General features: G+C 36.7%; 1 protein-coding gene across 1 annotated transcript in view; it reads right to left on the bottom strand.

Annotated features, from left to right (window-relative positions):
- The window catches only part of LOC127621695 (nesprin-2-like), a 126,606-nt gene extending 112,510 nt beyond the window's left edge, over nucleotides 1-14,096 (bottom strand). Inside the window, 15 exon segments of the mRNA XM_052095418.1 lie at nucleotides 1,017-1,210; nucleotides 1,319-1,415; nucleotides 1,500-1,668; nucleotides 2,031-2,143; nucleotides 2,241-2,405; nucleotides 4,749-4,886; nucleotides 4,991-5,104; nucleotides 5,701-5,801; nucleotides 6,354-6,553; nucleotides 6,702-6,888; nucleotides 8,037-8,133; nucleotides 8,257-8,334; nucleotides 8,455-8,550; nucleotides 10,086-10,147; nucleotides 13,982-14,096. Of these exon segments, the coding sequence (XP_051951378.1) occupies nucleotides 1,017-1,210; nucleotides 1,319-1,415; nucleotides 1,500-1,668; nucleotides 2,031-2,143; nucleotides 2,241-2,405; nucleotides 4,749-4,886; nucleotides 4,991-5,104; nucleotides 5,701-5,801; nucleotides 6,354-6,553; nucleotides 6,702-6,888; nucleotides 8,037-8,133; nucleotides 8,257-8,334; nucleotides 8,455-8,550; nucleotides 10,086-10,147; nucleotides 13,982-14,069 (1,899 nt within the window). The 5' untranslated portion in view covers nucleotides 14,070-14,096.
- Nucleotides 14,097-15,484: the final 1,388 nt, after the last annotated feature.

Here is a 15,484-nt window from a genome sequence, read left to right as displayed (position 1 = left end):
GGCAATGACACAATTGGAAAAGAGCTATACACACACACACACACACACACACACACACGCGCGCACGCGTGCACGCGAAAGTCTATTTGATTTTTGCACAGGTCACTTCGGGAGCTCCATAGTATCAAACATGACCATTTGTACAAACCCCCCCCCCCACGCACATAGCAACAGGAGAGTTGATTTGTGATAAGAAGCCAACAAACAACATGAGACGAGCTTGCACCCATAATTGCACTGATTTGCACACAACGGGGGAAAACACAGAAGAAAATAATGACGAGGCAGCGGTTCGTGAGATGTTGGTGATGTTTTCATTTCATTATTCCACCTAATTATTCAAAGTTCTGGCCACAATTCATTATTCCACCTAATTATTCAAAGTTCTGGCCACAATTCACTTGCATTGTGTGGACCAACAGAGCTGAAATATTCTTCTAAAAATCTTCACGTGTTCAGCAGAAGAAAGGAAGTCATATACATCTGGGAGTAAATTAGAGAATTGTCATTTTTGGGTGAACTACCCGTTTAAGCAACGGTATAATTGTATGATTCCATTGCATCAAAAGCAATATATCAAGTATTTTCAGCAACAAAAAAAAATATGCTAAACCTTTTTTCAGAACTTGTTTTTTATTTTTGCAATTACTTTTAACCAACTGGTCCCATTCATTGGATTTTTATGGATGGCTAAACTGAAGTAAATTCTTCTTAAGTTCAAACAAATGTCTTAACAGAGAAACCTCATGTGTAGTATATATACACTTTATAAAACCAAAAAGAACTATGGACATGTTTGGCAAACAGAAATCTTCAAATTCATTAGGAAAATGTATTGGTCCTCCAACCTGATTAGGCAAGCAGTGTAACAGCACTCTTGCTCATGTGATATTGCATAAATCTAATGCAATGACATTCATATGTTTTTAATGCATTTGTGTCTTAACCATCCAACTACTTTTTGAACTGTATTCAGGCATGATTTAGAGTAATTTTTTCAATGGCAAATCCTTTACCTCTTTCCCGTCAGTTTGTAATTGGCCCTCCTGACCCAACCAGACTTGCAATAGATACAGGCAGTTTTTGTAGGTCTCCCATGCAGCCAGCACACGCTCCATTGTGCCCCTTGCTGAATCTACGGCCTCTGTCCACACCCCCATCTCATTTTCAACTTCCTTTACCTGCCTGTTCACTATAGGCAAGTCTTCAGCTAAATAAAAATTAATAAATAAATGTAGAATAGAGGGCAGACATAGCTTACAAGATGTCACCGACTGAGTGGCAAAGTTTAACAGAAATTCAAACAATGCAATCTTACCCAAGGCTGCTTTGTCTGTGTAATTGGCTGCTGTGTCCTTCAGTTTATGAAGTGCTTCCGTCAACATTGACAACAGGCCTTGCTTGTCAACTGTTTCCTAATTGACATATAGACATTATAAACCAGTTGACAAACCATAAAATGTTGAAAATTATTTTAATCTTTTCATAGGGCCACATACATGCCAGTCCTGTAGCAGGGAGTAAACAGACTCTTGGGAGCCATAAAGCCCTCTCCACAAGCCTAACTTAGACTTTAGAAGCCCCAGCAGGTCATAAAGATGGTGTATCTGCTCCCTGTATTGTAACTTTATGCCGTGGTACTTGATTGTCACTCTGGCACTGGTGAAACTATGGAAGAGAATGTGGAACATGGTGATAAGGAACCTGTATATCTGAGGAGGCCTTCTGAAAAAGTAAAATAAACCAATGAGCAGCCCTGCCAAAAAGACCAGCATAAATTACCATTCTGGTCAAAATTGGTTTACGATGGTCTAGATGCAAGACCAGCATAGCCATGTTTTTTTCCTCACCAGCTAAGCTACCTAGCCAGCATGTAATTTCTGATGAAGTTAGATGACCCAGATAGCATATTAAGCTATTTTAGAAGACTGATAAGGACACCAGCATACCAGCATCTTAAGGTATGTGTGTTTTTGACCAGCCATACTGGTCTTTCAGCAGGGAGGACTGAATAAATTTAGTTTGCTAACCGTCTCTTGATCTCCTTCAGCTTCTCAATTGGTACATGAGGACAAACATCGTCGTCTGCGTTATGGTACTCATGAAGAGTGTTCAAATGTTGGCTTAAATCCTCAACCAAAACCTGAGGTGGTAGAAAGAGTAAACATCAATCCAAACATCCAATTCACATAATTTAGAAATGCACATGTATGCATGATAATACATGGCTACACAATGACCTTGAGTTGCTCTTGTTTGCTTCTGGCGTCTCTGGCAGCAAGAGCATGTTCTTCTGTGTTTCTGTTCTCTTCAGACAGGACTGCCTCCATATGCTGAAGCCACTGACCCAGTGTGTTCAGAGGGTCGGGCAAGCCAACATCCAGCTCTGTTCTGTACTCTTGTAACTGCAGAGGATTGCATGTGTAAAAGTATGATTACATTTTTTTTTACAAGCATAGTGTTGCTGTTTGATATGGCATTTTTTCAGGTACTTTCATCCAAAGAGAATTCTAGGGCTTATGTGAAAAATCCATAAAAAAATACCCTAGATATTTAAAATACGTGGACAAAAATGGCCCTGTAGTGAATTTCTCTATTCTATTCAAGGTCTATCCTCTCTATTCTATTCAAGGTCTATTAGCTCACCATTGAACTGTACACACAAAAAAAAGTGTTTTGGATTTACTTAAAATATATATGTAGAAATGTTGCATCATGCTTTTAAAGTAAATTCAACTTATGGTCATGTTATCATCATAAATAGAAAATCTTGTTAGATATACACAAATGTATCAGTCACACTATCAAGATTTAACAAATAATAGCACATTGTTTCAAATGAACAATACTATTATTTTTTTTCTACTTAATTTAATTGGCTCAAAAGAATATCACTGAGGTCAGTCATTAAACATTTGATTATATAAAGAGGTGCAGTAAAGCTGCACTTCAGCTGAACACAATCACATGGGCAAGGAAAAAATGACAGATTGACTTTATAACATCAATACAAAAATAAAAAATAAATAAAAACAAAAAAAATCTCTATGAATTCAACAAACTAAAAGAAACAATACATTTCTTTTGACCAACCAAAAGTGCTTAAATTATTCAAGCACAAGGCTTTATGGGTATTTCCAAAACCTCAGTTCTGTATTAGATCGTAAGTAGTACTAAACATCGTAATTTTATGGATTTTTAAGCCAAAGAAGTTCATGGAACTCATAAATACTCTTTTACTTGATGTATCACTCACCTTATAATTAATATTTGTGTTGTACACATTATGCAAATTATATAAAGCTAAAAATGTTATAGATATGCACATTTCTGAGTAGAATCTATTTAGTTTTATACGTTAGTGTTGAGCCAACAAATCTTTATTTTTTTTAGTGAGTGACATGTAACTGTAGATTGTATTCACTGTCTCACGAGTATTGTTGAATATGTAGCTAATATGAAGTGCTTTAGCACAGCTTTAATTGGTGCCATGCATTCATGGTCAACTAAGTAGTCAGGGCTTTTTAAAATACAGTGATATTATTTAGTGATATTTTGAAAAATGTTACATTTCTTAAGCAAAATACTGTAAATGTATCATTAACAATTTATGGCCATTTCTCCCTCAATCTGCTCTTTGATATCCACCTTTTTTTCTGAACAGTGTTTCACGGTTCATAAAATACAACTGTTTTCGCTTTCCGGTGTCCAGTGTTTTCACTCCCATCGACATAGGTTCTTAGTGGATAATGTGATGTTAAGCGTATTAAATTTGTAAAATAAAAAATAAATTTAAAAAAGCTTCATAAGGCTGATACATTAGAGAGTTGTGATGACAGCTGCCAAATAAGTGACAGCACGTTTTTACAGTGCCTCCTCACATGTTAAACTTCAAGGACTGGGTGGGTGATATGAAGCTTTGGCCCAATGTTGGTTACGTTGGTATCATTAACTACATTAAGATGTCAAGACTGAAAAAATTCAGCCTGACTGTATTTTTATTACAACTAACACCTAAAATGGTTGTTGTTCTCCATCTGGTACATTGTATTGGTAGTTTCTTATGGAGGCCGGAACCAGAAAACAGTCCAGTGGCGATTAGAAACATCATGGCGCCGCCCAGTGGTTAGTCAGAAAAAAATGTGAATAGGCTTTAGCCAATTTCTGGAGCTTGTACATATCCCAGTCTTTCTTATTTGGAACCACAAATAAAAAAAATGCCACCTCCACTCAGATGAAGCAGGTTTTTCATGGGAAAAATAAATAAAATCAACACTAAAAATGAAGAACAATTCCCAGAAACTCCAAAACTTCAAATAACGATTACATCAAAATGTACCATTTCAGTAAAGCTGCAGAATCAAATATAAGAAAAGGACAATTATTGAAAATGTACCTCTTGTACATTATTTAAATTCTACTCTTGTATTTGATGTTGATATGGTCATAATTGTTTAGACAGACAATATTTTTCAATGATTCAATTGAAGTACATTTTACATTTACATTTATGCATTTGGCAGACACTTTTATCCGAAGCAACTTACAGTGCAATTATTACAGTGACAATCCCCCCAGAGCAACCTGGAGTTAAGTGCCTTGCTCAAGGACACAATGGTGGTGGCCGTGGGGTTCGAACCAGCAACCTTCTGATTAACAGCCTTGTGCTTTAGCCACTACACCACCACCACTCCAGTATAACAGAGGTATTTGACCAATGGGCCGCATGTCTAATCTAAGTATCTCACCCTCTGCTCCATGATGTCCCAGGCCTTTATAAGTGCTTGCTGCTCCTCAGTGGGTTTGGCAGAGCGTCTAATTGCACTGAGCAATGGAATAACTGGACGTCGTTGGCCATAGTAAGTCTCCACAAAGTTCTGGAATGCCTGTATTGAATTAAAACATTCAGGACTTGCCTCCAAAAGAAAAGGCCTAATGAAAAAATTTATCATACTGTTGAAAAGATTTACAATTTTTCCATTCAGAATACCTGATATCTTTCTGCATATCCCTTCCCCTCTGTGGAGGTCCACGCCTCCCCTAACTCCAGATAGGCTCGCTGTAGCCAGCACGCCATCTCTCTTGCTTTCTGATTGGGTGAAGCCTGAGGGCATGGCAAGAAATATAGAAATTAATCAGAAATTGATTTTCAAATCTTAAAGCATGATGAAACAATGTTTTACATGCCGAGGCTGAGTCTGGAATAAGTTTCAACAGAGGGGAACAGTGGAGGAATTCAAAGGCACAGAGTGGCATTTGTACCTGATGAAGTGGGGAGGCCAGAACAGCAGGAGTGAAGTATGTAGGGATGTTGACAGGAGAGATATATGCAGGAGAGAGCAAAGTTTGAAGCTGCATCCAACCAGCAGGAGGTGACAAAAAAGGAGGAAGCAAAGACAGAGATCCACAAAGAGAGGAAGTGGGGTTAGAGAGAGAGAAAAAAAAAAGTGATAGACAAACATAAGGACAGGACTGGCTGGAATGGAGATAGTTAAACCAAAACTAGACTCAGCCACCATTACCTTTCATTATCATACAATGAAAGTGAACTGACTGAGGCTAACATTCTGTCAAACATCTCCATTTGTGTTCGATAGAAGGAAGTCAAAAGGGTTTGGAATGATATGAGGGAGAGTAAATGAAAGAATATTCATTTTGAATATCTGAAAATTTAATACTTTAAGTAGGCCATTGTCTCACCTCAAAATCATCATCAGCTGAGGGCAGATCATTGGAGTACTGCAGGAACTGTGCAATGTATGTCATAATGGACTTCTCATCAGGGTTCTTGACGTCAATGTCTGAGAAAAAAAAAAGATTTTTAAAATACTGTACATTAACTTCAAACTAAATATTAAAGAACAATGTTCTCAACTGATTCACGGCCATCAATAATATTTTATACTCACAGACTACAGGGAAAAAACAACGGTATATGAAAGTAGCATAGCAAAATAAATAAGCTTATCCAGTTTTAAAAGGGAGAGAAAACCCTTTCTTTCCATAAACATTTTGTTTTGGATGTCAAAGGTTGTGCATCCAATCAAACTATACTGTACTGTCACACAAATTCATCTATCCATGTTTGAAGCTAGCCAAATTAGACAGATGCCAAAATGGAAATTATATTGTTTATGGTAATATGAATCAACTACTTTTAATTCATAAATACATTAATAAATGTCAATGTTGGATTTTAAGGACATTTTTATTTACTTGACTACAATAAACAAACAGTTTTGGTACTTCGTTGGGTCACCACTTGATGTCCATCATAAAATCTGGGTCCTGAATCAAAACCAGTTAAAAACCATTACACTAGACCAAGATATATTGCTGTTAATGGTTTTCACCCTCTGGCTCAAGCAGTCTGGGAATTCCCAGCTCAGTCTCAGCGAGGTGAAATGCTTGCTCCAGCTTTTCCAGGTGGCTCCTGGTCTGAGCTTGAGAGAGGTCCACCAGATCTGGTCTAAGAGAAAATAGGATGGCAAGGAACACATCACCACTCCTCCAGCTGGATTTAAAGTCCCTCACACTGGCTGTGCAACCAACTCTGAATAAAAGATGAATATCATTAATCATCCACTTAGAGAAAAATCTGAGTGAAATGAAAAGTAACAAGGAAAACAGAGGAAATAGAACCTGTGCAATATATCTTCATCTACTTTGGCTTAAAAAAAAAAAAGTTAAAAAATGCTCACTTCTGGCACTGGTCCCGAACCCACAGGAGCAGAGTCTTCTTAGCAGAGAGACGGAAGCGTGCATGGAGTGGTGATGCTCTTCGAAGAACAGGACTGCTGACAGGAGACCCAGGGGCAGAATCCAGACTGGACAGAGAGTCCAGAGATGACGAGCGGGAGCCATAGGAGAGCAAGCTGGCTAGCTCCTCTATCTGTAGTAATGAGTACAAGTGAACATATTAAACACAGCTTTCAATTACAAGCAAAAGGCAATATAGGAAATATATCAGGAACTTAAGGAAGATCTTGTATTAGGAAGTTATTGAAAAAAAGCTATACTGTATGTGGTAATGAATTGAGCGAATTATACACACTCAGAAAAAAGGTACAAGGCCGTCACCAGGGGGTGTACTCTTGTTTTCTATACAAATTTGTACCATTAAGAAGAAAAAAAAAAGTTGCTCAGAGGAACTGAGCTCTTTATTAGGAACACCTGTACACCTACTTATGATTGGCTGATTAGATAATCTCACGAATGTGGCAGCAGTTCAATGCATACAAATCTTGCAGATATGGGTCAGGAGCTTCAGTAAGGTTCACATCAACCATCAGAATGAGGACTAAATCTATGTCCTTGCTCAAAGTTCATTCCATGGAGATGGTAATATATGAAATTAAGAGTAAAAAAACTTTAGGCAGATGGGCTATAACAGCCGATCACGTCGGGTACTTATAAGGACCACAGTGCTCCTAAATTGCTCAGTGAGTGTATGTGTGCAAAATTATTTGCTGAATAATGTATGGGTGATGGGAGAACATTAATACCACATACACACAATAAGATTAAAAAGAATTTAAATGGATTGTACAATGTCATGAGAATTGTACTGAGTGAATAGACACATATATAAATATAATAAAGTATATATAAAAAATACAAATACAAAAAAAACTTTCAGCCCAAGTTCCCTAACACAAAAGAGTCTTCTAAAAAGACAGGAAATTATATATGCTTCAGGGTACATGTAAATAATTACATGTACCCTGAGTGTGTACCTTTTTTTCTGAGTGTGTACCTTTTTTCTGAGTCTGGATTTTCTTTACTTTGCTGGGGGCATGAACTCACGGCATTATTTGAGTAACTTTGTTGGGGCAGGTCTAAGCGGGTAGTGCAAAACAAACGTTTAAATTTTTTATAGTTCCACAGAGACACAGTGTTTGCAGTTTTTGAGAAAATTTATGAATGGCTTACTTATAGTTGTCTCTACATATTAAGCAGAGAAAGAAGAAAGTATTTTAACACTGAGAAAGTGACATACTTCAGCTTTAAAGAAATATGTAGATGCATTGTTGTACTTACATGGCAGTGCAGGATAATAGTCCATATTAGGCCTAGAATGATAGAAGGCTTGCCCTCTATGATGTCTGAGATGTTTATGTTGACCAGTTTTATCTGAGAATACACAAATACAGTATATCACTTCATATAAATGTGAATGTTCTATTAGTCCTTTAAAGTCAGCCAAACATTCTTTGAAAGACACATTCCCAGTAAAAATCACAAAAGACCACTTACTGATTTATTTTTTAAGAAGTTCAAAGCAGTCTCAATGTTTCCTCTCTGCTGAAACACACCATGACCCCTCTCACGTTTCTAGAAGGGAAAAAAATAAATATTAATTGTATGATACCTATGATTGCATGCAGCACAAGCATATCCATTATTATAACAATTCCTCTGTGAACCTCCCGATAGGTGTTTTTCAGCACTCACCATGCGCTGATCACTCATCACCTCGAGTAGGTCCAACAATCGAGTTCCGTCTCGAAGGTCCGAGAACAGATCCTGGACTGAGGTCGGAGGGCTCCTCTATAACACACATTCCTATTTTAACTTAAAGTGTTAACTTATATTTATAACAATACTTCATGGCCATTTATTTATGGACATGAAATATTGTGGCTTCACGTGGGGGTCGTGTCATCTTGTAATGACCTGTCCTTTATCTGACTACATATCACTTCCTTAGTTGCAAATGGTGGATATTTACATTCTGGTGCATATTACTACAGCAAATATCTTTTTAAAGCCATTTATTTTCTCCCAATTTGGAATGCCCAATTCCCATTACTTAGTAGGTCCTCGTGGTAGCGCAGTTACTCACCTCAATCTGGGTGGCGGAGGACAAGTATCTCTCTGAGCATCTTATCACGTGGCTCGCTGTGCATGACACCAAGCAGACTCACAGCATGTGGATGCTCATGCTACTCTCCACAATCCATGTACAACTCGCCACGTGCCCCACTGAGAGAACCACTAATTGTGACCATGAGGAGGTTACCTATGTGACTCTACCCTCCCTAGCAACCAGGCCAATTTGGTTGCTTAGGAGACCTGGCTGGAGTCACTCAGTACACCCTGGATTCGAACTCGTGACTCCAGGGGTGGTAGTCAGCGTCAGTACTTGCTGCGCTACCTAGGCCACTTTGAAAGTCATTTATAACTATTCAGGATATAATGTTATATCCAAATCACCAAGGGTGATTACCATTGACCCTTACTTATTATTTTATATGACTGTCCTTTTAATATGTCAGTGCAATTATTTATAACAACATTAATTCAAAATGGTTGACGAAGTGGTGATGCACCAACTACTTTTAGAAAATCTACTACTATATTTTTACTACAGGTGGACGGACAGATGTGCAACTCTCTCAAAAACATCATTTGGTGGGGGAAAGAAATTGGGAACGAGGGAATATTCTTGTTTTAAATTAGAAATACAAAGATTCCATAACCTGATGTAACATATGCACAAAGAACACCTAAAGCTATATAGAGACTTCTCGATCACTGAAATCCACACAGGTTATCACTTGCTACAGGAATTTCAAGAGTGTGTGTCTGATCTGTGGCCAAGTGGCGGTGGACGAGGTGAATGACTCAAGTTACAGCCCGTTGAAGTGCACCGGGCAGGGAGCTATAAATAATCAAGCTCCTTGCAAAGCTCCTCACAGGCAGAAAGAGCAGGACAGACATTTCCTCACTGGCCAGTGAGTCAGCATTTCAACTACCTCCTCATTTAAACTCTATAATGCTTTTAGACTACACTGTTTAGTATTTTATTGTGGAGTGACAAATGCACCGTCAAAAGAAATGCAAACTGTGCAAGATTAGTAGAATAAAATAATTGGGATCTTGGAAAAGACATTTGTCTGTTGTGAAATATGAAACTAATAGCCTTTAGGTCTTGCAACAAGAGCAATGTGCACACAATCATCAAATGGCTCTTTATATGAAGAAATGTATTGCCAAATATGCCAACTCAGATGTCAAAATGAAACGTAAAACCAGTCTTGTTAGAGTCATTACAGTAAGTTATGTGTTGTGCTTGGATTTACCTTGGAGAGCTGTGCATTGATCCAGTTTGTGAAAGTTCTCTTCTGAATCTGTTCCTGTTCCACTGTTAATAACATAACATTACATTAGATTAGAATTATTCATGGACCAAAATCTTTTGTTGAAAAACTACATGCTATGCATTTTGAGTGTGTTTGAAATACATAGCAAGGGAACATTGGCAAAATTAGAATATATCCATGCAAATATATGTACACATCATGCCACAAGACAGCTTTGTAGATTTCTGGTTTATATCAAATCAAAAACCAGCATATCGTTCACATGTAGCGATTTAAAAAGCTGTGAATGTTGCAGTACCACTGGAAACCTTGCTCAACTTACCAATCTTCGAGCTGCCAACAGTTTCCATCTCAAACAGGGGTTTGCGAGACACCATTTTACTTCATTTGGGCATTAAAATGGCCCTCATTTAGAGTTTCTCTGGTCACCCAGATGATACATCCATACCATGCAATAAACTCAGTCGACAGAAACATGGCAGTCTAGTCGGGGCCACCACCCACCAATCAAAGTTGCATTTAATTTGAAACTTCTTCCTATGCTATTAAAGGGAGACTGGGCCTTTCCTTCAAGACAGGATGTTCATATAGTTTCATGGGATAGGATCCAACAAGCTGACACAGTAACCCATTTTGGAAACTGGATGTCCAGTGTCATTATGGGCCATGGCTACAAATAATCTCAACTACAGTTCAATGATTCTCCCTCTTCAAACACATAACTATACAGTCCCAGCCAAAGGTGAAATGTCCACAGAGTGGCGGCAAAAGCAAGTTGTATTTTTAGTTTTAAATGAGGTAATGCAGTCAAGAGGAAAGCATATTTTTATAAACATTTCAAGCTCCAAAAATCACATAAAAGGCAGCATAAAAGTAACCCATATGACTCTAGTGGTTTAATATGTGTCTTCTGATTTCAATCTTTTGTTTACTATAAATCTCCTATTATACACACATTATATCGCTTCTGAAGGCATAGATTAAAACACTGGAATTGTATGGATTTATTTTATGCTGCCTTTGTTATTTTTGGAGCTTAAAAGTTCAGGGGCCGGATTCACGAAACGGTCTTAAGAACTACTATTTTCTTCTTTATTTGTAACTTTAGAAAAAGTTACGAATATTTTGTATTCCCAAATAAACTTTCTTAAAGTTCTTTTCTTTTTTCTTAAGATTGTTCTCAATTCAATTCCTCTAAAAATAAATTCTTAAATATCGTCGTAAATAGCATCTTAAAGTTCGGATAACCTTACCATTGTCTTAAATCCTAAAATTTAAGATGTTTAATGAATTTACTGAGTTTTTCATGTTGATTCTGAAGTAGCAGTGGGCTGTTTCTGTAGAAATGTTATTTTAGACCAAAAAACTTTGACTGTTGTGTGTTTATATTTTTGTTTTAATCTTATAAACAATGTAAATGTTATCACCAAATTCACAATAAATCTTGTTTTGAAGCTTCTTAATGTGGTGACCAATCATGCTAATTCAAACGGATGTGCTACATATAGCGCTCTCTCTCTCCACGATAATTAGATTTTATAGAAAAGAATTATAACATTAGAAAGCGGAGACACTTTTTCACCCCCATTCTCATCCCTATCAGAGTTGGGCACAGCGGAAACAGCCTCCATCACCCTTTCCAAATTTCCCACCTCTTACTTTCCAACATGATATCATTATCAAGCTTCCCAAGTAGAACTTTTTCCTTGCAGTAATTTCCTCAACAAGAACATCCAGCTCTTGTCTACTAAATTTTTGTTTCTTTTCCTCCATGTCAAATTAAAAGTTATCAAATGGTTAGAAGTAAATACTCCTATGACGATTAATGTTGTTAAACCAACACATCTCATGCACTTTACATTAAAAAATTATTGCAAGATGAGTGCTACTTAAAGAAAAAAAAAAAAAAGGTTCTAGATAAATTTACCAGTGTTGATGTATTGAATGTGTTGTAGGCTATTAGACAAGGCAACTCCATTAGCAGGCTTATCAGACAATGTCAAAGTCTTTTTATTATTAAGAAAATATTTGAACAATTAAGGATTTTTCAAGAATTGCACTTAAGATAAATTACATAAAGTTCGTAAGAATGTTCCTAAGAACATTAATTTTTTTCTTAAGAACATTTTCTTGAATCCGGCCCCTGGTCACCATTCACTTTTATTGAAAGGACCTACAGAGCTGAGATATTCTTCTAAACATCTTTGTGTTCTGCAGAATAAATAAAAGTCATACACATCTGGGATGACATGAGGGTGAGTAAATGAGATAATTTTCATTTTTGGATGAACTATCCCATTAAGATGTGTCCAATTTGTCAACTGGTAGTGTAAATCCATATGTTCTGGTATATGTATTCGGTTCAAAAGCATTATTGAATGACCTAGCTTTCTAAATACTCAGACCCCCCCAAAAAAAACAAAAAACCCTCACATGATCATCGCTGGTTATGTTTAAACATAGAACAATACTTACATTTATAAAATCAAACCTAAACTGCCAACGTGTTATGTCTGGTAATCTTTAACCTGATGGCAAAAGTGCCATCATTGGACTAGACACAAACACGTGATGTCACTTTAGACATGACTTCAGACAAGGTGCCATTCTTTAGGACAGGCACTGTCGTCATAGCAAACAACTGGTAGCCTGGCAACCATGCACCAGCAAGCAGAAACTGTCTGGAGTCCAGCACACAGATGGTTTTAACAGACAGGACCGCCAAGACACATGACACACAGTAAATGACCCGCACGCAGCGGTTAAAGTCAAAAGAAATTAAATGAGAGACATCAACAGCTAAAGGTTCAAAGGTCTTTGCTGTATTTAACGGTTAAAGATTAGAGGGCTCTACTGAAAAAGTGGAAAATTTAAAATTAAGAACAACAAATTGCATTTTAATGCAGAAAACATTTGGGTCGTAAAGTGAAATACAACACACAGCTTAAAGGGATCACCATATGACTTTCTGACTTTAGTGGAACACAAAAGGACACAGGAGAATAAAATATATACAATTAAAGTGAATGGTGACTGAGGCTGTCATTTTACACAACATCTCCTTTTGTGTTTCACATAAAAAAGAAAGTCATATGGGTTTGTAACAACATGATGGTGAAGAAATTATGATAAACTTTAATTTTTGTGTGAACTATCCCTATAAATTGATTTTTTGTTCCATTCATTGTCACTAGAGCCTTTAACAAATGCATATAGCTCTATGTGCTGGCTTATATTTCTTCTGATTCATTCTTGAGGTGCCAGGATACAGTTACTGTGTACTCAGGATCATGTGTATGTAAGATGGTGATGAACAGGTTCTAGAAAAACAGTCAAGTTAGTTTTTGCACACCCTCTTCGAACACTTGGTGAGTCAACAGTTTACAATCCCAAGCACACACCGTCTCGTAGCCACCCTAAACTTCAGAGAGGGGAATTCAAATGTAAAAGAGCCAGTAGAACAAAAACAAATGAATTCAAATGGGGGGGAAAAATTTTATCATTTTATTGTTAATTTGGCAAATGCCACATTAAAAACCTTTTACAACATGACCTCCACCTTGTGGTGAGAATATTATAATCTCAGAATGCCATTCTGAGATGCAGGTTGGTGCTGTTTTGGCGGAACAAGGGGGACATACACAATATTAGGCAGGTGGTTTTATTGTTGTGGCTGATTGGTGTAAACTAACAAAGAACAACAGTATTTTTATTAACTAACATTAAAAAAAGATTAAAAATTTTAAAAAATATATTGTTTATTATTTTTTCATGACACCTTATGTTAACCATTACAAAAAGGTTCCATTCGTTAACATTGGTTAAAGTGTTACCATCTAATCAAACTAAATTTTTGGATAACATTAAAGACTGACCTTGCAAAAGCATGTGTACATCATCGATGTCCAGTGGGATGCCCCTTTCATCCTCAGACAGAGTGCAGGTTTCTCCCCCCGATGCCATGACTCTTGCCTTAACACCCTCACACACTCATTCCCTCTGATTGCAAAAAAAAAAAAAAAAAACAGTTTCAACAAAATTATGACAGTAAATTCCCATTACTATTATTTATTGTCATCACATATTATACACAACAAATGTGCATTGGTCAAATGATAAATTTAGGACACGGTGGATCAGTTCGAACTCCAAAAGCATCTAAAATGTTTGTATTTGATATATACACTTTTCATTCCCCAACCTGTTTCCTTTACTGATTCATGTAATTCCCCAGTTTTCATTCAAACAGGAAATAAACTAGGACTGATAGTATATTGTACTCATTTAAATATCTTTTTTGCATTTGTAGCATCCCCACTTGACACTTAAGCCACATTTAAAAATCTATGAATGCGTTTGCATTATATAACATCATATCAAATCAAGGCATTTATTTTAAAGAAAGATTTAGAATTGTTTGTTTGATTTGATATTTTGTTATCTATTGCAATGACTTTCATACAATTATGTGCCTTTAAGGGATAGTTCACCCAATAATTCCAATGCTGAACTGCTGAATTTTTTAGAAGAATATTTCAGCTCTGTAGGTCCTTACAATGCACATCAACATGGTCCAAAACTATGAAGGTCAAAAAACACAAAAATCCATGTCTTCTGAAGTGATATGATAGGTGTGGGTGAGAAAAAGATCAATATTTATTTCCATTTTTTTACCCTAATTTTCCTCCTTGCCCATTAGGTGGTGATATCAATGAAGAATTTGAATCTCCAAAAGAGTGCTTAGAAGGGCTGTTTGATAGTGAAGTTTTATAGAAAAAAAAAACTTAAAATATTGATCTGTTTCTCACCCACATCGATCATCTCTCATCTGAAGATATACATCTAACCACAGGAGTCACATGGATTACTTTTATGCTGCCTTTTTAAACTTTTTGAGCTTCAAAGTTTTGGACCCAGTTGACTTAAAAACTAAAGTCTCTAAAAATCTTTGTGTTCAGCAGAAGAAAGTCAAACACATCTTAGATAGCATGCGAGTGAATGATGAGAACATTTTCATTTTTGGTATGCCATATTTTCAGCACATTTATCTAGATCTTGTCCATTTCTGTATCAGCAGGTACAACCAATAATTGACACATTCTGATAAAATGACTTTTGAGTGAAAAGATTAACTAATATTTAGGCTTTTATTAAAGTGATATCAGTCAATCAGTCATTCAGCATCAACATGGCAAATACAGTTTAAGAGACATAAATATGGTTTCACATGACATCAACTAACCTGTAACATTGCCAAATGCAAACACGTTCTGCAGATCTAAGGCAAGGTCTCATATACTACAGCGGAGTGATACAAGTAAGGAGCTTTGTTGACAGACTCATAATTACACAAATAATTCTGATGGTACTGTGAATTA

Source organism: Xyrauchen texanus, chromosome 28 (genome assembly GCF_025860055.1).
Source record: "Xyrauchen texanus isolate HMW12.3.18 chromosome 28, RBS_HiC_50CHRs, whole genome shotgun sequence".
Taxonomy (NCBI): Eukaryota; Metazoa; Chordata; class Actinopteri; order Cypriniformes; family Catostomidae; genus Xyrauchen; species Xyrauchen texanus.
This window is presented reverse-complemented; position numbering and strand designations above follow the sequence as displayed.